Genomic DNA, 25,153 nt, shown 5'->3' with positions numbered 1-25,153 from the left:
TTCTATTCAGTTTCTGTTGCGTTTTACTACTTCAATTGCCACGTGAAATTCAAAGTAAATGAACAAATAGGTGGTTAAGACGAGTGGGAGAATTATACATTTTAAAAAGGAATTTTAATAACATAATAACATCTTCGCGCCCGAGGGCACAATTGAACGTGCCCGCGTATGTATCTACGTATGTACATTTATGTGAGGGAAAGTCGGTAGATGTATATGATGGGCTTTAAGGCGTGAGGATAATATTACAATTTCTTATTTTAAAATGCATCATACCCTCTCCACGTAGGAGGTTAATGGCATCAGTGCCCTCATTCTATGCACTACAGGCATTACTAAAAGTGTTTGCAGCGTTCCTTCGGCCCCCAGCTCCACCCAGTTTTTAGCTTTTTACTTTACTTCCAATCCCGATCCCTTTGTTCTATCTTGCCTATCTTGCTGTCCAGACACTTCAACTCCCTCTGAATGGCTGAAAGTGCCTCACTGCTTGTCGTTATAGCCTAATTGTTATAAATTAATCAATCAAATCGCGTTCTTTGGCATGTTTAATATCTCAGTAACTCGTGGAGTGATGCAAGAAGTCTTGTGGAAAGAATAGAGGTTGATGGTGGTCTCAAGAGTATGCAGTTTGAAACCATTGAGGGAGGAAGAGAAGCCAGCAGCCTCATCCCGGAAGGCTTGCAGATAGACGGAATGCCTGAAACTTTTTGGTGCCACCTCCTCCAAGGAGAAAAACCACTCCAACTCATTTTCACTGCCCTGAGTGCTGAATGGCTGGAAGTAGATCAGTATTTGGCTTAATAATTAGCCTGGATTTATAATTCATTTACTATTCTACTCTCCCTTTGCCGTGATTCAGTCACGTATTCATTCTCAAAAATCGGAGCAATTAATAAACGATTTATTGTTTTGACTGTCATGTAAATGATACTCGGTTGATACAAAAATTTAATAATGATAAACCAGTACTTTACTACTGATAAATTTGAAATGTATATCTATATTTAGGCGTATTTCCATGATCTGTATGAACACAAAGCTCAAATGTCTCGAAATATCAGGGACAGAAGTATGTGGAAAGGGCAGCTTATTCATTAACCCAGCAAACTACTATGAGCATTGTGAAAGTCTTGTATTTGCAGTTTAAAAATATGCAACCAGAAAATTGGGAAACGAGTATTTATATACAGCAATGTAATAAAAGAGAATTACTGATGGAAAATATAGTTTAATCTATTTCCCATTAATGTCTTGCAATTTCTAGGAATTCAAGTCATTTTATTTAGTCAAGTGCAGAAGTGATGATTCAGTCCTTGCGGTGTTTACCTTTAACAGAATGAGATGACTGTATCTGGACATTATAATTTACCTTAAGCAATGAAATTCTATCATACGTGTAGACTGTAGTCTTTGGTCATTGCTTAAATGTGTTGATTTGTGAAATATTTGCTCTTCTTGTGTTAATCTTTACTGATTTCCTAAAAATCACACGCATCCAAAGATCAATGCCTAGAAACTTGCTGCAGGCTTTAGGAGTGTGTTTCGAACGGCAACTAGTCAGAATAAGACCCGAGAATCGAAAAGGGTGAGTGACTAAGAGTTTCATTTTTCATCTACTTTTTTTCTTTTCTTGCACCAGATCGTCCATGGAAGTCCAGCTGCAGGAGATGCAACCCCGCCGTCCTGCTATTCCTGTGTTCACTTGGTCCCTCGTCCAAGAAGACGAAGAGGAATTCAAGGACAGGGACGGCGATGGCGACGTCGACGAAGAGGACATCAGGAACCACAATGTTATCATCGGCGACACCAACAACGACGGAGAAATCAACAGAGATGACGTCCTGGACGTCGATAATGACGGCGACATCGACGAGGATGACTTCAACGTGGCTGACATCGATAACGACGGCGACGTAGACAAGGATGACGTCAAGGCTGCCGACAGGGACGACGACGGCGACGTCGACATTTCTGACATTGGCGACGAGGATGGCGACGGCGATTTCGACGGCGCTGACGTCATCGCCGCGGACGAAGACGGCGACGGCGACATCGATGCCTCTGACGACGACGAGGAAGACACCCTGCTGGAAGACAGAGACCAAGATGGTGACATCGACAGAGATGACGTCACCGACCTCAACAGAGATGGTGTCATTGATGAGGAGGACTTTGAAGCCGCTGACGTCGATGATGATGGTGACATTGATGCTGACGATCTGCGCGTTGCTGACAAGGACGGTGATGGTGATGTTGATGCCGCAGACATTGCCGATCTTGATGGTGACGGTCGCCTTGATGGTGATGACCTGGAAGTTTCTGACAAGGATGGTGATGGTGATATCGACAGCGAGGACTTCGCTCTCAGGAGAGTCATTCTGACGGACGTCGATGGTGATGGCGACATTGACGAAGAAGATGTTATCGACACCGATAATGATGGTGACATTGACGAAGACGATCACGCAATTGCCGATATCGACAATGATGGTGACGTTGATGCCGACGATGTCAAAGCTGCCGATAGAGACGGCGATGGTGACATTGACGTAGCTGACATTGGCGATGAAGATGGGGATGGTGACTTTGATGGGTTAGACGTGATAGCCGCTGATGAGGATGGCGATGGTGACATTGACGCGAGTGATGATGATGAAGAAAATGTCCTTCTGGAGGACAGAGATGGAGATGGTGACATTGACCGACACGATGTAACCGATATTGACGGTGACGGTGATGTCGACATTGATGATATATCTGCAGCTGATGTCGATGATGATGGTGATGTAGATATGGATGACTTGAAGGCTGCTGATAGAGATGGGGATGGAGATGTTGATGGTGCTGATATCATTGACTTCGATGGCGACGGCAAAATTGACAGTGACGATCTTGACCTAGACGACAAGGATAACGATGGTGATATTGATGCCAAAGACTACAAGTTCAGGAACACGCTTCTGGCAGACACGGACGATGATGGCGACATAGACGAGGATGACGTTTTAGACATAGATGGCGATGGGGACATTGACGAGGCTGACATTAAAGCAGCCGACATTGACGACGATGGAGATGTTGACGAAGAAGACGTCAAACAAGGAGACAGAGACGGAGACAAGGACATTGATGCATCTGACATCAGCGATGTCGACGGTGACGGTGTCATCGACGAAGGAGACTTGGATGTCAAGGACAGGGATGGTGACGGGGACGTGGACTCCACCGACTTCGCTCTCCGCAACGTGTTCCTAGAAGATACGGATGACGATGGCGACATTGACATAGATGATGTCTTGGACACTGATGGTGATGGCGACATTGATCAGGATGACATTGATGTCGCAGATATCGATAACGATGGCGATGTTGATGTGCACGACATCAGAGCGGCAGACAGGGACCACGACGGTGATATAGATGCAAATGACATTGGTGACGAAGATGGTGATGGTGATATAGATGGTGACGACGTGATTGCAGCCGATGAGGATAACGATGGCGACATTGATGCCAGTGATGACAACGGAGAGCACATCATTCTGGCCGATACAGATAAGGATGGAATCATCGACAAGAACGACGTAAAGGACATCAACGGGGATGGCGTCATCGACCAGAAGGATATAGACGCTGCTGACGTCGACAACGACGGCGATTTTGACGCTGATGACATCAGGGCCGCTGACAAGGACGGCGACTTGGATGTGGATGCAGCTGACATCACCGACGTCAACGGCGACGGAATCGTGGACGGTCGTGACTTGCTCGCTTCCGACAAGGATGGCGACGGTGACATCGACCGAAATGACTTCAGGAACCTGGACGTCTTCTTGAAGGATACCGACAGGGACGGTGACATCGACGAGGATGACGTGCTCGACACCGACTTCGACGGCGACGTTGACCAGGACGACATAAACGCAGCCGACGTTGATAACGATGGTGATGTTGACCGGGATGACGTCATAGCCGCTGACATTGATGGCGATGGTGATGTTGACTTCCGTGACATTGGAGACGTGGACGGCGACGGAGATGTCGATGGGGATGACCTCGAGAAGGCTGACAGGGACGGCGACGGAGACGTGGACGCAGCTGACGAAGGACGTGGAGTGAACGTCAGGATCAACTGGAAGCCGGACTTCGACAAACATCCAGGAGTTGACTTCTATGTGGAAAAGAGGTTGGTTGTTTGACGTTTGGAGGCGTTGTCCGCCATTTTGTGTGTATTTCATCTCAGGAGTCTTTTTACATCCTGTGTCGTTCAGGCACCAAATAACCTGTATTCCTTTTCTGGTTATACTCTATGCTATATTACATATAATGTTATAATTACTCTGATATATGTATGCATGCATATAATAGACATGCATACTCACACACACACACACACACACACACACACACATATATATATATATATATATATATGTGTGTGTGTGTGTGTGTGTATGTGTGCTGTGTGTGTGTATGTGTTGTGTGTGTGTGTGCTTGTGGGGGGTTGGGGGGCGATGGATGGGTGAGTTTATGTACATTCGCGCGTGCATATCTAACTTTCGAGCGTGACCACACGTAGGAATGTGAACGAGACAGAGGAGGAGAGAGTGAAGGGGAAGGATAACATGAAAACTAATAAAAAAAAAAACTCCCTCAACTCATCTCCAGGGTGGAAGGCTCCACGACATGGCAGAAATCTCCCATGGAAAGAGAGCGCCTCTACCAGACGCTGACGGGCCTCGACCCAAGGCGAGCCTACGAGGTCAGGATGGTTGCCAAGGATGGGCCCTATGAGACGCCTTCCAACATCATCCTCATCCCAGCTTCGGAGGGTAAGTGTTAAGAGACACAGTGGCGTCGCCATTTGCATTATTCTCTTGAAATGGATTCTAGTCAGGGGCGGTTCTCGAGGTCTCTTCGTGAGACGGAAGTTAGCAGACCACGCATTCATCGAAAGTGAAGGTCAAAGAATCAAGTACATGAGAGAAAGGTTATTGGTGTCAAACAGAAAAAGAGAGTATCTGTGTGTGAAGTTATCATTCTCAATGATAAAAGGAGTAAATGTAAAAAGTAAATCGAGGACATAAGATAACGACTGTGGTTTTGTACTTAGTCTTCAGATGTTATTATCGTCACTTTATATAATATATATACATATATATATGTATATATATGTATATATGTGTATACATATATATACATTTTCATATAAATATATATATATATATATATATATATATATATATATATATATATATATATATATATATATATATATATATATATATATGAAAAGTAAAATTACAGTATCGTGCTTCTCAGTTATCTACAGCAGGATTCACAGTAATAATCTTGATTATAAAGACGAAATGTTTTTGTAAAAAAAATATACAGAGCTTACAGCTTTCGTCTATCCTTCTGTGAACTTGATCACTAAACTCAGTTTAGTGATCAAGTTCACAGGTTAACGAAAGATTTAAGCTCTGTATATATTTTTACAAATGCATTTCCTTTGTATAGTTAAGATTACCACTGTGGATTCTATTGTAGATTATATACTTATATATATATATATATATATATATATATATATATATATATATATATATATTATATATATATATATATATATATATATATATATATATATATATATATATATATATATATATATATATATATATACTAGCTGACCAACCCGGCGCTGTCGGGGAAAACTCTGAATGACTGTCGATCATTTACCTTAGGAGGAAGTAACACGTTTGTGGTTTTGATTAACATGTTTATTTAAAGCAATGAATTCTAAGCAGAATTATTAGTCACAGTAAATAAAAGCATTTTCATTAATAATACACATACTTTACACAACAAAAGAATTCAAAGGAGATGCAGGAAAATTTTCCTAAGTCGCACTTCTCGGCCCAACAAAGCGAGTCACATGTCGGCTCACTAGTTTGCATGTTCGATACGAAAGTGTACAAATCTAAGTTCCTAATGCTCCACATTTCACACCAGTCCAAAATGTTATCCCATGGCTGGGCCTTTGCCGGGACCCACAGTAAATAAGGTTCCCCAGAGGCGGGGGTATGGGTTTGAAACCTATGTGAAAACCTTCCTTGGGTCAAATGAGGGCTGCATGCAAAATTTTGTCTAGATCGGTCGAGCAGTTCAGTTTCTATAGAGCACAACTTTACATACATACAAGTTTACAAGTTTTTAATTACATTCGCATTTATATATATATATATATATATATATATATATATATATATATATATATATATATATATATATACAGTAGATATATAAAAATATATATATATATATACATACATATATATATATTGTGTATATATAATATACATGTGTATATATATTATATATATAATTTATATATTGTTAATTAAACAGCGCCACAGTGAGTTAAAGAGAAGACAGTTTCAACGGGTATTGGACTAGCACCAGAATGGACAGCAAAACTGAAATCAAAACGTCCCAAGTGCTTGCTTTACAAAGCAATACGTTTTCGTCCCGGAAATATAATGTGATTATGCGATAGACATTTATATAGATTCTATAAGCGCCTCTGTGCGTGTTTGTGTGTGTGCGTGCGCGCGCGCGCGTGAATACCCTCTCGTAAAGGCCCGGCTTCCTAAAACATATGTGCGCCACATGTGATGGCCCACTGTGTTTATTCTAGTACACCATACACCGTCAGCCTCGATTACGAAATGCTTTTATTTTTTTTTATAAATAATGCTCAAAAGATTAACCTGTTAAAAGATTAACCTGATGCCTCGGCCATTATTTGCTTCACCTTTTTGAAGTCTGTGAACCCAAATGCTTCGCAGTTCCGCTCCTGAGAGGATCGGCGTCTCTCGTAAGTTACAATCATCATTATTATTGATTTTCATTATGGATGACGATGTTGCTGTCAAAGATGAAATGATCATCGCCGTTCTTATATCCGTCATTGACGATGCTGTTAATGCTGCTGTTCTTGCTGATATTCATATCATCGTTGTTTAGTAATCGGAAGTCAGACACATTCCCATAATAAACCTACGGCCATCGTGAAAATACACCCAAAAGCTTATGATCGATGAATATTTGAGGGAAGGCCTTCCAAGCGCTCCAAGCGTCCGTCAGAATGACCAATCGTGCTCTGTGACGAACCTGGTGGAGTGTTTGTAGAGGACGTCAAATATTGAGTAACTCCCGGGCTATTGGCACGTCTGGGCATGCAGGGCGCTAGCTGATGGCGAGTCGGTAGCTGTGTCAATAGCCTTCCGAGAGCGTTACTCGGCGTTATTTGCATGCGGCAATTTCCGGTGCGGCGGGCAGGCACGTCCTGTTAAAACCGGCAGGGAAGGGGATGGCGAGCAAACACGCGGGTAAAGGGGTAAGGATGCTCATGAATGGAGGACAGAAAGGTAGAGCGATGATTTAAATGATGCTGATCTGTATGGAAGAATGCTCATAAAAATGGAGACAATCTGGGATTTTGAAAGATGAGCTAATTCAGTGAATGATGTAAACAGCTCGAATTTATGCAAAACTAGCGACGTGTTGAAGAAAAAATAGATTTATAAAAGCCAGTAAGAAATACAGACGGTAAGTAACAGATAACGAAACGGAGTGAGTAATATACTAAATGCTCAGGATTAGCGACTAAAGAAGTGTAAGCACGGAACCAAAAACTGAAACAATTCGGCAAAGGCTTCTAAAATTTGTAAGACATCGCAATCGCTGAGGTAAATTTGAAAATGAGCGAATGTGAGGGCTGTTTCGTCGGGACCTCCGAAAAGGATCGTGCGAAAAGTCATTCTAAAAGAACAGAAAGGGCTTTCGTTTTATCAGAACCTCCGAAAAAAAAAAACTGGAACGAGATGTTCTCTTCCTCCAGTACTTCCGAAAAGATCGAATTTGTTCTATATCGTCAGGAACTCATCGAATGTGTCCTATATCGTCAGGAACTCAAAAAAGGAGTGAACGACAACTGACATTTTGTATCCACCTGTGAAAAGGAGCAAATGAGACAGCTATGTCATCTGGATTTTCTGACAGGAGCGAATGAGGAGGGCCAGTTTTGTCAGAGCCTGAAAAGACTGAATGAATGGAGCTATTTCGTCAGAACCTCCTGAAACTGAAGAATGAGTGAACTGCTTTGTTAGGAAGTCGGTAAACTAGTGAACGAGAGGAGTTGTCCCATCAGGGCACACCAGAGTATTTCGTGTGGGCTACGAAAACGAGAGAGCTAGATAAGTATCCCATTAGGAAATGCACAAAGGGGTGAACAAGAGGAGCGATCTCATATGGGAATCTAGAAAGAGCAGAATGAGTGGAAGTATTTCATAAAAGCCTCCTAACATGAAGAAAGAACACGGGCTGTGTTTTCTCAGGACCTTTGAAAAAAAAATACCACATGAGAGAGAGACAAGTGGACCACATACTGTTAGGGCCAAGCCAACTTTTTTTTTTTTATGCTACACAGAAGGCCATGACGACCTCCGAAAAGGAACGACCTAGTGGGGCTACTTCTTCAGGATCTCTGAAACATGATCAAACAAAAACGAGTTTTTTTTTGTCCACAACAATGGGTACAAAGTAAAAACGGGTTATTTCATCAAGGCTAGCTGAAAAAAAAGAGGGAAAATTTTGGTTTTAACACTTGGGTCTCCATAAAGTAATAAACAAAGAACGACGAATGGCTATTTCGTAAGAATCTAATCAGTGGAGCAAACGAAAAGAGCTATGTCAGGATTTCTGAACAGGGCCAAATGACCTAACCATTAGGTCATTTAGTTATTTTTGCAAGCTGTTATTATGCAAGGATTCCCGAATAGGGGTCAATGACATGAGATTATTACGCTAGAGCCTTCGCAAAGGAATGAAAAAAAGCAATTATTTTGTCAGAAGCTTTGAGATAAATTACCGGCATGCAAGAGTAAGTTTATTTTAGGACTGCCTAGAGATTAATTTGCTGTGCGCGAGAAAGAGTCATAAACAGTGTTTCTATTTCTTAGAGGTTCCCCGGGAAAAAGAAAAGAAAAAGAGATATTAAATCAACAACACGAGAAGCTCATTCTTGGATATTTATTCTACGGCGGGGTTTTGAATTCTTTTGTTAGGATTATTTCCATTTTCTGCGAGGTAATATCGGTGATGATTTTTCTTCGAACTTATGAGAGTCATTCCGGTAAAAGTGAAGAGGTATGTGCGAAATTCGCAGAAACATTATCCTATCTGTCTATCCTTCAAATCATTTTGCTGACTCTTGTTAATAACTGCAAAATCCTTTTATGTGAATGACATAACAGTTTTGCATCCAAACGATTTTTCCGTTCTAAAAATAAACAGTAATAATGAAACGTTATGGTGTATTACCGTAGAAATTATCAATTTTGCAATGCGGTCGGCATTAAGAATCCTTTTATGTGTATGACATAACAGTTTTGCATCCAAATGATTTTCCAGATCTAAAAATAAATAGCAATAATGAAACGTTATGATGTATTACCGTAGACATTATCAATTAAAGCCGAAAATTGTATGGTCAATTTTGTAATGCAGTCAGCATTAAGCTGGCTGTTAAATTATTTTTGTTTGTTTTATATATGCATTTAAAAACTAATACAAACATCTAGAACAACAGGATTTCAGTATCTGCTGGAACAATAAACTACCCGAGCGTCCAATGATGACGCAAGGACGAAACAGAACCGAAGGATTAGAATTACTTATTGACCTCACTGCACGTGATGTGACGCTACCTCCTAACTATTTAACTCCGAACAGCATTCCGGGAGCTCCAACGTCCGTTGCGTAACGGCCAGGCTTCGAGAAAGACGTCGAAGACTAAATTATTTTATCGCTGAAAGTATTTAGCGATTCATTCGCCGATCATGTTTTCAGTGAGGTGGAAGAATGAGGACGTCGGTGCAAGTCAGCGAGTTGGCGTATTTAAAGTCGTCGTTATATTCAAGTAATTTTTCAAGAAGCACCTCTCCCCCTCTCTCTCTTTATATCCAATGACAATTACTGTTTCTTTCGTGTGTTACGTTCATTCAACCCTTTTCTTAGAAAATGTATATTCCTATTCAGTACATCAAGACTCCCTTTTTTCACTGTCAAGCTTTCGCATCTTCTTCTTGCTCTCGCGAAGAGAATCTCGTTATGTGACTAAAAATACAAAATCTCATTCTTCCTCCCTCTTCTTCTCTCGCCTCTACCTCGTGGCAGGTAATGCCCAATCCTGCCAACGTTGAGAATGTCGTCTGCTGTGACTCAGGCACACACACGCACACACACACACACCAAAGTGCGCTCACTGTTTACCCCTCCTAAACAGCACCAACGTTCATCGTTCATCTTCATGCAACAGAGGACCTGACAGGTGACGTTCAGATGACGCTCCAATATCTCTAAGAAGCCCGTTACGGAATAATACTGCTCCTTGAATTTAAAAAAAAAAAATTTGTATTCTCTTAAAGGCACTGAACAATTAGGTCGTATCCATTTTTTTTTTTTTTTTTATTTCCGATATCCAGCCAAGGCAGATATGACACAGTAGGCGTTTGCACAGCTTTATTTTCGTTGGGTTCTTTAAAGCTATAGACTCGGTTGCGCGTTTCCGCCGAATGCCTCTCTGTTCACACGGAAAGGGGAACGAAGGAAGCGAACGGACGCCTAACTGTAATCGGTTATTGGTTATTGTCCAAATACTTTTCACAGCGGGATCAATTACGAATTTCTTGTCATCAAGGGTGCTTTTATTGTGGCGTGTGGCCTGCGCATGCTCGGCCGGAATGATTTTTCAACTCATTTCTTTTCCTCTCAGCCTTCTGGTAAAGATGCAGGTGTATTGACCCTGCACAGGTGTCCAAATGCGTACGCCTGGTCCCGCATGTACGTACTTTCATGGCGTGCGCTTTGTGTGGTCGGACAGAGTGTATATATTCGCCCGTGGACTCATGCTTAGACCATGACGGTGCCAGGGACGAGTGAGAGGGGGAGGAGGAGGAGGAGGAGGGAGGGTGTGGCCTTGTGGCCTGTGTTAGTGAAGGAGTAGAGGAGAGGGGGCGAGAGAAGAAGCATAGAGATGAGGTCAGAGAGAGAGAGAGCAAAATATGACCAGCCTCTTCTGTACCAAGGTCTATTTTTGGCCTCATTAACGTACTTCTTTTTGGGGGTGAGGGGGCGGGGGGGGGCAGGTTATCGGTTTCTCTCATTATCCCTTTCCCTTTAGGGGTATTTGTAATCACTCTGGTTTAGACCGCGTGTAATTTCATAACCCCCCTGTCAAATTGGCTGCTCGCGTGCGAGAGGGAAACTGAATCAGTTTTAAGCGTGGTACGTGTTTGGAGAGAGAGAGAGAGAGAGAGAGAGAGAGAGAGAGAGAGAGAGAGAGAGAGAGAGAGAGAGAGAGAAAGTTAAGTATACCTTAGTTTAACCAGACCACTGAGCTGATTAACAGCTCTCCTAGGGCGAGAGAGAGAGAGAGAGAGAGAGAGAGAGAGAGAGAGAGAGAGAGAGAGAGAGAGAGAGAAAAGGCGTTGGTTTTCATGTCTCAAAATTTTTTAAACAAATTGTCTGAGATGCATAGAACAGATGATACAGAAACTATATCTTTCTATTTTCTGTCGATCTATCTATCTATACACACACACACACATAAATATATATATATATATATATATATATATATATATATATATATATATATATATATATATATATATATATATATATATATATTTGTACTTACCAAACATTTAGGAGCAATCGTTTTTTTAGAATTTCTCTCTCTCTCTCTCTCTCTCTCTCTCTCCTTTCTTTCTTCTGTCTGTCTCTCTCACTTACTAAACATTTAGGAACAATCGTATTAGTTAATAAAATTCTCTCTCTCTCTCTCTCTCTCTCTCTCTCTCTCTCTCTCTCTCTCTCTCTCTCTCTCTCTCTCATAAAGAATGCTCAAACGTTTGCTCAGGTATAAAATTAGACCCTCTTTCTCTCTCTCTCTCTCTCTCTCTCTCTCTCTCTCTCTCTCTCTCTCTCTCTCTCTCTCTCTCTCTCTCTTTAAATAAGAATTCAAGGACTTCAACAAGGGTACATAGCTCGAACACACGTATATATATATATACAGTATATATAAATATATATATTGTATATATATGCGTGTGTGTGCGTGTGTGTATGTGTGTATCAGAAATGTTAAATTCTACTTGAGTGAGAACGAGGGGGAGTGCGCTCGTGCTGTGTGCCATTGTTGAAGTCCTTGAATTCTTATTTAAAGAGAGAGAGAGAGAAAGAGAGAAAGACGGTCTAAGTTTATACCTGAGCAAACGTTTGGGCATTCTTTATGAGAGAGAGAGAAATTTCATTAACTAATACGATTGCTCCTAAATGTTTAGTAAGTGAGAGAGAGAGAGAGAGAGAGAGAGAGAGAGAGAGAGAGAGATTTTATTAGCTAATACGATTGCTCCTAAATGTTTAGTAAGTGAGGAGATGAGAGAGAGAGAGAGAGAAAAAAATTTATAAACTAAAACGATTGCTCCTAAATGTTTAGTAGGCGAGAAAACGGACAGAACAGAGAGAGAGAGAGAGAGAGAGAGAGAGAGAGAGAGAGAGAGAGAGAGAGAGAGAGAGAGGCGGTGGCAAGGCCCTATATGTGGAGGCGTGAAGCGCCCTCACCGCCGGGTTACCGACGGTACCGCTGGCGCCGGCTGCCAGTTGCCCATAGCTTAGTGTGGCGAAAGGGAACATTTTGGCGACTTCTTTGATCGGTAACCTTAGGCCCCGGCTCCAACACATGGGTGAGAATTCTTAGCGATAACAGTTCACTGCTCTCTCTCTCTCTCTCTCTTGTCTTTACTTTGTATATATATATATATATATATATATATATATATATATATATATATATATATATATATATATATATATATATATATATATATTTATATATAATATATATATATATATATATATATACACAAACACACACAGAAAGAAAGAGAGCAATATATTGCCTCCTCGGCGTCTACGCAAAAAGGAATGATTTTTAACCATGATTACGCCCTATTACAGCGCTCCAAATTGTCTGAGGATGCATTTCTAAGCATTTTTTGTTGTTGTCAGACATTATGCAAGCATGAAGTGTTGTGGGATGAGGTCTGGAAGCATAATAAACAGTGGAGCAAGACTAGAAAAAAAAAATCTTACGATGATGTTAAGAAGTTCATAGTGAGAAAGTTCGTCTTATCTGACTGCTTAGAAAACAGAGTGCGAAAGTCATTTTGAAAATGAAAATCTTCTGTAAATTAAACGCCTAAAGTAAGGAGGTTTATCTCCTATATATAAATCCGTGACTCAGAACGTCCAAGACAAAAGATCTCTTGATAATCAGCGTTTGCGAAATATAAAATAGTACGTAACGAGAGCATGAGAGACTCTTAGAAGAATAATGATTCAGGATGCTTTTGTTGACTAGTTTCAGTGGGTGGAGGAAGTCGCTGAATATTAAAAGAAAACAGCTAATCTCTACGTTATTTCTGAAACCCAAAATTACCTTGAGGAAAGAAAAATTAGAATAAAAAAAAAAAAGCCGAACTCGTTATGATCTACAAAGCGTATTAAATTTTGTGGTACGAATGTGTCATCATTAAAAGATATTTCAAAGCAGTAAGGCAGCTGGATGTTTTTCCCACTTTAATAAGGCCGGCTCCAGACTTGTCCTATCATTCGATTTAACGAGAGAGAGAGAGAGAGAGAGAGAGAGAGAGAGAGAGAGAGAGAGAGAGAGAGAGAGAGAGAGAGAGAGAGAGAGGTTATAACCGAGAAATGAAACTGAGAGAGAATAATAGAGAAACACCTTATCGTATGAGTGTATACATATAGCAACATACATACATGCACACACACATACTGTGTATATATAATATATATACTTTATGTATATATATATATACTGTATATATATGTATAAATATATATGAATATATATATATATATATATATATATATATATATATATATATATACATGTATATATGTATAAATAAAGACAAAATCCATGAAGGAAAGAGATATATATATATATATATATATATATATATATATATATATATATATATATATATATATATATATATATATATATATATATAGAGATATAGAGAGAGAGAGAGAGAGAGAGAGAGAGAGAGAGAGAGAGAGAGGCACCCTAAAATTCAGAGCATATATGTAATCATTACTTTAAGAAATCGATGGCGTCTATGAAGTGAGAGCACCTTCAAGGCATTATTTGACAGGTGATCTCCTGTGCCGTGTGGGCCTGGTCCGAATCACTGGAAAAAGATCGATCCCTTGCCTGGGTCGACGAAGCCCAGTTTTTTTTCTTCTTCTTCTTCTTCTTTTTTGGCTCTGAGCTTGCGGTCGACGCTGCAACCAGCAGACGTAAAATCGACTGCATTTCTGATGCAAGGAGAAAGCAAGTTCATAAGCAATTTAACCATAGTAAGACTTAAAACAAACTTTGTTGCTCCTAGCTGCATGGAAACAAGGGATAATCTTTTTCCTTTTTAGTGTTTATGGTTCATGCCGTTAATTCATTTCTTTGAATGTATTAGCTTTAATGGGTTCTTCTGCCCATAATTTGCATAAAGGCAGGTTATTAGTTTCTATTCGTGTTAATGCCGTTACTGAATTATGATTTTTATTACTAGCAGGTGTTATGACTTTTAAGTTTACCTTTTCAACAATCATAGCGGAGAAGGTTGATGAATGACGCTTCTCGTTGAAATAAAAAGTATACATAAATATATATATTTCTGATGAATTAACATTATTAACCTTAAAATGAAGAACTATTCTGAGTAGTATGGCCTAATAAACAGTTCAAGCCTTATCTTCATAGTCTCTCGCTAACAAACGCTGAACCCAAAGGGTCAAATGAAACCCGAAGGAACCACGAAACAAACAAGATTGTTTAGACTCTTCCTCCGGCTGCCAGACCGAACGGCTGATAACGGCGGATGGCGGTCGTTGGCAACCCCCTCTGGGGAATTCAGTAAGCTCGCGAGGACTTACTTTTCTTAGTATATTTAGGGAAGCGAAGAACATGTGCACCACGAGGCATTGTCATAGATATCACGGCAAAGGAAGAAACTTGACGCTGTTGCCATTCCTTTTCGAAGGCGTATGTGAGGAGACTCTTGAATGTGAGGACGAGGATGATAATCATCGGAGTTACCAAATCAACGACGCTGCGTTTTTACTACAATAATACCTCCAGTTGTTGTGGCATCTTTGAGGAACAATAATAATTTGCCCCGAACACATAATGGCAAACTGATTTAGTACTCGTTTCCATCAATACCTAATCCATAATTTACCTAGCAGCTTTTTCATGAATTACTAAAGAGGATTGGATTTCAGTTTCAAAGTCTAAGATAAATAAAAAATGAAGCCCATCTCACGGGTTCGCTTCCGTCCCGGGTCTTCGGGTACTGGGGGCGATCACTCCACTTCCGTGGAATCGACCTTTTCTGTCGTGGCAACTAAACCCTTTTCAAGCTGAGGGAAATTAGATCACGACAGCGTGTATAATATATATATATATATATATATATATATATATATATATATATATATATATATATATATATATATATATATATATATATATATAACATGTTTGTATGTATATGCATGTGTGTGTATGTTTCGTGACTCCGCACATTCATTAATAATAAAAAAGAATAACAATGTTCATGACTTTTGCTCATGGTCATTGCCACCCCCCGCCCCAACACAACTGACAAGTTAATATTTCTCAAGATAAGCAGATATGCTGTTTCAACTGAAGCGATTCCAGATTAATCTATAGAATAGGTTTTACCCATATCTCAAAAAAAAAAAAGTATGTTTAATGAAGGCTTTATAAATCAAATTGATATGACTAAATATCGAGCAGAAAGGTCCATGTGGGAAAGAAAACGACAGTTAACAGGTAAATGGCACGAGAGTTGTCAGTGATGATTGAAAATCAGAATTCTCTGAGATTTATATCAACGCTATTCGAAAGTGAATTATGTGGTTCATGGTCCTTTCACCTTGTTACTTTTCAGACAGCATTTGTATTGTTTTAAAAAAGATTCAAAAAAATCATTTAATTTTTGTCTACTTAACACTACACCCCTAATACACTTCCTGGCCACCAAAATTAATAAATGAAATGTAACCGCCATTACACCAAAATTAATAAATGAATTGTAACCGCCATTACACCAGAATCAATAAATGAATTGTAACCGCCACTACACAGTAGTGTTTTTATTATTTAGATTTAGATCGTTCCATGTTTCGTACTCGTACCAGATCGCCTGTAAAGTCAAGTCCGATCCAGCTCCATTTTTATCTCATCCAGGCTCATTTTCCGACGAGCGAGTAAGGGAAATTTGTGACGTCATAGCTCAGCGCAGTAATTACAAACAGGAACTTTACTCGAAAATAAACTCGAGTGCTGACTCTCTTAATTCTCGACTCTGTGTTTTTCCTCGCGGAACGCTGGGCCCGACGGACCGAAAAGTGGCGGAACTGTGCGAAGCTTTCTGGAAGAAAGCACACGCGTGCACTCAGATCTGATCTTTTCATTATGGTATAGAAGATTTATGTGCCAGCCTTCCTGCGCGTTCTTCTTCTCCTTCTTTACTCCCCTTTTTCTCCCCGCTTCTCTCCCACCTCTTCGTCTTCCGCTTCTTCCGCCATATGAGATGGGAAATGGACGAACAGGAGGAAATGAACGGAAATGGCCAGAGGATTTTGGGGTTACTGTGGAGATGCAGGAATGAAGTGAGATCTGGGAGGGAAGGTCTTCAGATATTTCGGAAAATATAAGTTTTATGGACTAGATATACCTCTCTCTCTCTCTCTCTCGCTTTTATGTTTTAGCTTCTTACATTCATTACTTACAACTTCTTTCTTCTTTACATAGTAAGCGAGGGCTCATAATGCATAATCTTTTTTTGAAAGGAGCACTCAACGAATTTTCTTTTATTCGAAACTTGAAAATGTGTCTTGTCGTCTACTCTGTTGACATTCAAATGTTCACTAGCTGATTGTTAGTTAGATTTTGTCGAGAATTTCAAAGTCAGGGGTTCAATCATCACTTACGATAAAGATTCCATATCGCAAAATAGTTCTTCATTTTGATCTTTTGCATATGCAAATCGGTTTCTCCGTCTTGCATGAAAATTCAGATACTCTACTTTTTAACTGCAACAGACTTCTGCAATTGGTGTGAGCGGTTGGAATAAGAGACTAACTACTACAGGGGTGGTCGGCTCATCTTAGACTATTAAGAAAGCTATGAAGAATTGGCAGCTAGTTAATGGTAGTGTCGCGCTTGATTCGTGATTGGTATTCAGATTGTATAATGAATTTTATAGCCAATTTTTCCACTGACTAAAAACTGAATACTGAATTATTAAACGGTAATAATAATAATAATAATAATAATAATAATAATAATAATGGTGAAGGAATCCACAATGATGCCAGTGTAAATATATGTTAGAAATAGATGTAAAACGATAGCTTTTGAGAACCTGCTCAATCCCCCTTCTCAGATTAAGGAGGAGAATCGAGTAAGTTCTCGAAAGATCTCGTTTTATATTTTTAATATATTTATACACTGACATCATTATAGATTTCCTCACCATTTTAGTGACTCATGCGATTATATTTTTCATAAATAATAATAATAATAATAATAATAATAATAATAATAATAATCATCATAATAATAATAATAATAATCATAATAATAATAATAATGATAATAATAATAATAATAATAATAATAATAATAATAATAATAATAATAATTTCAAGGAAAATTAACTTGTGGTAAAAAAGGAATAGCTGATACCCACCAGGCAGATCTTTAAATAAAATCAGAAAAAATTGCTTGGTAAAACTGATAATTAAAGCGCACGAAAATTTAAATTTCCTGAATTATGTCGCTATCGGTCTCTTCGCTTTAAAAATAAGAGGATGGGGGGGGGGGCGGTTGCTAATAGACATTTGACTCTGTAACCGCACCAACTATTCTTAACTGAGTTTGGCTGTCATCGCTCCGGAACTCACCTGATTCTCCGTGTTCTTGTTGTTGTTGTTGTTTATCTGTCATTTAAGTCCTTGTGTTTATTTTAGTGTGATAAGAGGGCATGGGCTTTAAATGCCAATGAATGGATTTAGTTATCCAAAAGATTCAAATATTCCCCTGATCAGAGCGTATCGTTGATTCTGTTCTAAAAATTGGTTTCGTTTTTTCAATATTTTTAATGATTTGTACCTACCTACCTACCTACCTACCCGGGATTTTTCTCTCGTTCCTGAGAAGCTGGCTAGATGCTGGGCGACATTATTGGAACGTGACAACTGATTTCACGCAATGTAAAGTTTACAACTAGAAATGAAGATGCGACTGAAACGCTCTTCGATTATATAAAAGAAAATAAACACCAATGATACTGAAGAGGTTGTTTCCATACAAATAAATGTTTAGAATGAAGAAAAAGCTTCTCTTTAAAAAAATAAAAACAGCTCTCAGAGTAGACAACTAACCACTGTCTGGGAAAGTGTTGGCTCGGGAGCGTCGTTTTTTTTTTTTTTTTTCCTTTACGACCATTCTCTCGAAATAGACTTAAGCGTAGACAGTACGAGCTGCGGTAGCCTGACATTCCCGCTGGTTTTACATTCTCGCGTTCCCATAACGAGCATATTTCGGTGAGGAACAGTGCTTAGAAGATGACTTCATTCCTGAAATTCCCGTTTTGGTTTCTAATGGCGTAAGAGATCGCGTTCAACATGGACATCACATTCTTACCAAATTGTTTGGCTCTTGTTGAGATTGTGGGAGTGCTTCGAGTATTTCGTTGAGCCTATGCGATGAAACATATTCTTTCTATTTGCAATAAACTTCCTTGAATGCCAAAGAACAGCAGCGCTTTAAATAAGAATTACAGACAGATATACCATCTCATTTAAGAAAACAAAGCTTTAGAATGAATTTTTTTTTTAGTTTCAACCATCGTTAAGTACCATATTTGATATAAGTCTTATTCTTATTGAGCGTGAACCTTAACCTCATACAGACATACACACATACACACACTCATATATATATATATATATATATATATATATATATATATATATATATATATATATATATATATATATATTGTTTATGTGCGTGAGCAGTTTACCTGTGATAACTGTGTAGGTTGTACATGACAACATAAATTAATTTCGGACTTAAGCCTTGGCATGGGCCTATCGCCTCAGCCTCAGCTTCTCAGACATAGCCGGCCGTATCTTCAAGCCAAAGTTATTTCCTCATTGACCGTCTAGTGGTAAGTTACCAGCTGCCCATAAAGTGAAGACGAATGCGCAGGTACGATACCGCAATGGCTAGTCGGCTATGTGGTCCCTAGTACACCGGAATGTTCAGTTACTTGCGTAGCAGTTTAAATAACGACCAGATTCCGAGACAACGATATAGACTCGAATCATCATATCTGGGTTGTCAAGACCGTTTTTGTGAATGAATCTGGATAAGCAAGGGAATAAATTCGTTAAAAAAAAGATAAAAATGTGTGCAACAGACAGGCCTAAATAAACAGCAGAAAGAGAAAACAGTGGGTATATTATAGGCAGCATCTCAGCATCTCGTCAAAGCTGAGTTGAAAAAATGCATCACACGTTTATTTACAAGGATAGCCAGTCATACTCAAAACGTGTTCACTGAAGCTCAACACTCCTAGATTCATTATCTGCATTTTAACTTCAATGCATCCCATCTGATATAGTTATGTAGAGGTCAATGGAATAGGCAATTAATGGGCATGCGATTCTCACGCCCAATGAAAACGAGAAAATGGTGGAACATACCTTCCTTGCTATAATTTCAATGAATGTGTCATCTCGTTCCACAGAGATCAAAGTAATTTGAGAGGATGCCGAGACTTAGTTGAGTGACTTCGCTGATTATAAAGTGAGAGGAGATTTAACAAAAGGACACGATTCTTGCTTTTCTTAATCGTTGCACCCGGATCATTAGAGGCTATATCCATTTCACATATCTAAATTATTCAAACTCAAGTTGAAATTGGGTGTTTAACCTTTCGAATGAAACTTTCGAACGTTGTCAGTATAGTAATACATTCTGCCGTTCGCCGTCAGGGGTGATAGCGTAAAAGTTGCCATAAAAAAAAGAGATTTTTATAAAGAAAATAATCTTCTTACACTGCTCCCATTGGTCTCGTTTTGCAACTAATGCTTTTCTGATCTTGGATAATGAGGGCCCTGCGAAAACATTTGCACCGTTGTAAGCTGCTTAAAGGAAATAAGGAATGATGCAAATTTTTGGTTTTCTTGCTTTAAACTTATTATAGTTTTTTTTCAGAGAACAGCCCTTCGCTATCATAACAGCCATCGCATAGGAACAGGAGCGACTTATTGTTTTTCTTGAAGGTTATAATATTATTCCTTACCGTCTCGACCTTTCAATGTTTTTAATATTCCCGTTTTTACATTATGTCTCCGCTGAGCATTCCAGTGCTTACTAGCTTACAAAATAAGAAGCATACCTATAATAGAATTCATAAGTTAACAAGGTAACAATGACCTGAACATGCCGTCGGGAGATCCACGGACCTTCGTCTTCTTGATTGTTATGTGATTGTTATTCATGTCCTGTACGATTGAATATAATCTCGTGAATTAATTTCTTCTCGGGAGTAATGAATAAACTTTTGTTACAGATAAGAACCATTTCATAGCAACACCACTTTAGTCTGCACAAAAGTGTTAGATGTTAATATCAACCCCTTTTTTAAGCTTGCTTGATTTGAACGGGAGAATCACTGTCAGATTATCCTTTACAGTGGAACACCTGGGTAAATTCTCTCAAGGCAACATGCGGATTTTATTTATTTTGAACACGTGCGCCGTCTTTGACCGTAGCGCTGGGGAATGTTGGGGAGATCATTAATAAAATGATCAGTCACATTCTGAGTGGAAAACCATCGTTATCAAGACGATTGATTCATACTGTCAAAGTGAGCAAGGTTTTATCCTCTTGAACAGTTGCATGACGAACAAGACCTGACATAAAAACTACAGATCTGACCAGGGACACTTGAACGCAGACGAGTAGTTGAGGTGAATTTGATTTCATACACCTCTGCAACACTGAACTAAACTCACATTCATTTCTTCCATGCTTACATTGAAGGAGTGAAACGACATCCATCTGCCGGTAAGTAATCTGATTACGTGCACCTCTGGCTCTCTCAGTGGCGTAGTGAATCTTAGTACCTTGATATAAGTGCAAAAGTAGCATCTACGGTAGCGGTTCATCTCTTCTCAGGTCCTTCATGAGTAGAAACAAAACTTCTTGGGAACATACTGGCTGGGGAATGTAAGTCTTGAGTTCCGTGGCCATCCCAAAACTCCATGTCTAACGTTGAGAGCATTCCTCTTTGATATTTTATCCTTTCATCTGCATGGATACACGCAGCAACGTCCTTTATGTTTCCCTTTTTGAAGAAGTCAGAAAAATGTATAAAAATGGGAAAGGCGGTTTTCTTCAAGGTGTCCATTATGCGAAATCCTCATAAGAAAGAAAGTCTTCTTTATGTAATCCCGGAATCACAATAGGAGTCGCTTGCATCCCCGTGCCTCTCATTTTCTTTCGCCTTCGAGTCAAAGGAGAAAGAATTTGGAAATGAAACAAAACGGAAAACCGAACCTGAATTATTTTCTTTAGTTATTTTTTTCTCTAGAATTCTAAATAGCCTGTAAAATGTGAGTTTATAACCAAGGGGAAGACTTGACAATTTTCTTGCTTTCTCGACCATTCGGTGTCGTCAGTTAATTTTTTTTCCCCTCAGATTGCGTCCATTAAACGAAAGAATTGCAATAAAAAAAAATTAGTCTGACAGAACCCCGCCTTAACTTTGGACAAGGGGCCCTTTCACCTTTTATTCTGTCGTCTAGGGCAGGGACGGATCCATAAGCCCTTGCTGTTTAACGACGCATCCCTTGACCTTCACCTTTGTGCCTTTAATATTGTATTACAATCAACCGAACCGAAAGCAACGTCCTGTTTTGTGGGGAAAATAGAACTCGTATCACGTTCCCTTTAACAGTTTCAGATGAAAACGAAAGTTTAGATACAGGAAACTACCAGATCATGAATCATATGGCCGTAGTTAAAACCCGATTCATGAAAAGAGGCAGATAAGATATTACGCAGAATCATCCATTTGTCGTTCCAGTCTTAGGTATCTTTGCTTTTTTACTTTACCTTTCACTCAGCACTGATGAAGTCACTTAGTGATGACTGTTTCGGCTACTGTGGCCTCTTAATGCAATAAGATCTGCTTTGGTACAACTAGCTGGTAGCGTAAGTACTGAACGCTGCAGCTATCCAGAGGCATCAGAAATTCTAGAAGGCTGTATTACCTTACGCATTTTCGATCACGGTTCGTTACAGATAAGCCTTTTTGTCTCTAATTAAATCTCTAGGCTTAAAAGCGCCTCAGCCCTAAGAGGAAGGAAGGGCCGTTGCTAACGTGCATAGCGCTTTTGGGACACTTAAACGGAATTATGATACTGATACTCTGGAGGTGCAGGCTCTTAAGGCGATAGGAAAATTTCACTGCAGATTGAAGGTTATAAATAATGACTTCCTTACTAGACGGTAAAAATCAACTGTCCTTCCCATATCCGAGGCCCGTAAACAATAATAAGCTGGGATGTGTTCTTTGTGAGACTTGTCTCTAAGATGATTGACTTCTGGTGACATCGACTGTTGTTCGAAATGCACATTGAATTTCTGCTTATTAGAACAGTAATTCGAGTTGTGATATAGAAAATGGAACTTGTATGAACTGTCGAAAATATAATTCTAATTCACAGAATACAATTGATAAAGCCTTACGTGTTAGCTGATCTCTGAGTACTGAAGAAAGGACATTAAGAAGGTCCTTATGAAGGAGTAATTCCGTTACAGTAAAAGCCTCCATAGTCTTTGTTTCTGGGTAGTTTTCTGTTCTTTCCTGGGGATCAGTTAAAGCAAAGGAAATGTGTTGCTTTTGTTTTCTTCTGTCTCTAGTCATTTCTACACCGTGAATTGCCATTTTCTTAATAATTAAATGGTCACTGAATTTCACATTAGTGTCATGAACAATCGTTACCAGTACAGGTGTCGCCACAGGATGTCAGCAGTCGTTAAGTGCCAAAACACACACATCCTTACTTTAACAATCTGGATAATACTTATGCAATTTAACGGAACTTGCCCTCGACGGAGAGACAATAACTTCTTGCCAGCGGTGAAAAAAATACCTAGTATACACAAGTCACCAAGAGATATGAGTGCATGCACTTTCATACATGAAAATAAAGTTGAAGTATGCAATGCGTATAGTACGCGTACTTATGCGCGTGTATGTAAAGAAATAAATGCACAAGAAGGATCAATTATTCTCCTGTATGCTGAGATCATGATTTAAGACGCCTTTATAACAAAAATATGCATGTGCCCCATTTTACATTTCGATATTGCCTGCTAATGAGTTGAAAAATTGGGTATGGTATTGATAAAGACAAAGAGCTTCGCGGGTGTTTACTACAACAATCGAAAACTCCATCTGTAAATCGCGAATTCCTCTGAACGTGGTTCAGCCAAACTGAATATTTTCAGTTTTATAACACTTCATGAGGAACTTTCTGTCTCAGGAGAGTGCACATACCTGCAAGCACATACTAACGAAATAATTATTTTCAGAAAAGAGCCTGTCAGTGTGTTTCACTACAATTATGTGGCGAAATTTCCCCTATCCTACTATTATCTAGTAATATTTCTGTTGCTGTTCAGAGATAGTAACGAAAACCATTGATTTTTCTCGTGTGTCTATCCTGTTTCATACTTCATGTTCAAGCAACCTTTAGAATTTTCCTCTTTCTAACAGTCAGGGTTATCAGAGATCAAAAACACGTTCAGCAGCTAATTCTGGTAAGGACCTGGCACTTTCCCTAGCTTATAGCCCCCGTTCCACCCTAGCAGCATGCATCAAGAATTTTTTCTTTCAGGAAATGAGGCTGATTCACAAGAGGAAAAAGAACGACCTTCACATTCTGATTTGTTTTCTCTCTTGGTCCATGAATACTGCACAACCCTCTGTCAAAGAATCTGTCACTGTTCTTGAAGTGCTCAACAGTCTGATAATCTCTAGGTGTTTACTGATCTCATGTTGTTGAAAGAGCGTGTACAGTGTTGTCAGTGTTAACTGCATGACGTGTGAAAGGTCTGAACGAGTGAATTTTCGAGCATCTAAAATATAAGGCTATTTGATGTTGTGTATAATGTTTTTACTCTTGTTGTTTCTTGCAATCCAAGCAGAGGAATTCTCCCACCCTGGTAATGTATTGTTTGTACAGCTAGCCCTTTGTACTTGATACCCCCCCACTGTCACATCTCTTCCCTGTTGTCTGTGCACTTTTATACACAAGCTTTTGTTTGCTTCTAAAACTGGAGCACTTTTGGTCTTTATGTAATATCTCTTTATTTTCTCAGTACTTCTAAAAATGTGTGGTAGAAAGTCACCCCTAATCAAAGCTACTAGAGTAATATAGAGTAAAAATAACTTTGGATTACTTTGTACACGCAGAACAAGAGGGAGGCTTTACAGCGATAACGGAATGCACGGAAGATGCTGGTTCCGTCCTTTACTGCTCTGTGCATTTGAGTCAGACGACAACATCAACAACAACAACAACAACAACACCAATTTCAAAAATAACAAAAACATCCAGACAGAACTACCCAACTCTTTCCCCTCTGGGGGAAGTGCTTTTCACACCAGGGCAACAGGACTCTGAGACAACAGATAAGGCTAAGTTAACATCTTTACACCCTGCTTTTCCCGAGGCAGCCTATTTTCATTACGACTCAGAAGAATTTGCAGTGAACGATTCTCATAATTATGATGATTTTGACTACGACTATGAGTACACCCCTGATGATCATTATCCAACAGCCTTAGAAGGCTCTGATGTTTACCCTGACTGGAGTGGG

The 25,153-nt window shown here is 39.4% G+C and overlaps 1 protein-coding gene across 22 annotated transcripts in view; it reads left to right on the top strand.

The window, feature by feature from the left end:
- Nucleotides 1–25,153, top strand: part of LOC136828927 (uncharacterized) — a 321,892-nt gene that overhangs the window by 267,521 nt on the left and 29,218 nt on the right. For 8 of the 22 annotated variants that reach the window (XM_067087270.1, XM_067087266.1, XM_067087276.1 and 5 more), the window contains exons 26-29: nucleotides 1,640–4,186; nucleotides 4,669–4,832; nucleotides 21,305–21,328; nucleotides 24,476–24,496. In XM_067087270.1, coding sequence (XP_066943371.1) covers nucleotides 1,640–4,186; nucleotides 4,669–4,832; nucleotides 21,305–21,328; nucleotides 24,476–24,496 — 2,756 coding nt within the window. The remainder of the gene's footprint in view (nucleotides 1–1,639; nucleotides 4,187–4,668; nucleotides 4,833–21,304; nucleotides 21,329–24,475; nucleotides 24,497–25,153) is intronic. The other 14 variants (XM_067087282.1, XM_067087280.1, XM_067087281.1 and 11 more) reach the window with 3 other exon arrangements.

The sequence above is a fragment of the Macrobrachium rosenbergii genome, chromosome 43 (assembly GCF_040412425.1).
Source record: "Macrobrachium rosenbergii isolate ZJJX-2024 chromosome 43, ASM4041242v1, whole genome shotgun sequence".
NCBI lineage: Eukaryota > Metazoa > Arthropoda > Malacostraca > Decapoda > Palaemonidae > Macrobrachium > Macrobrachium rosenbergii.
This window is presented reverse-complemented; position numbering and strand designations above follow the sequence as displayed.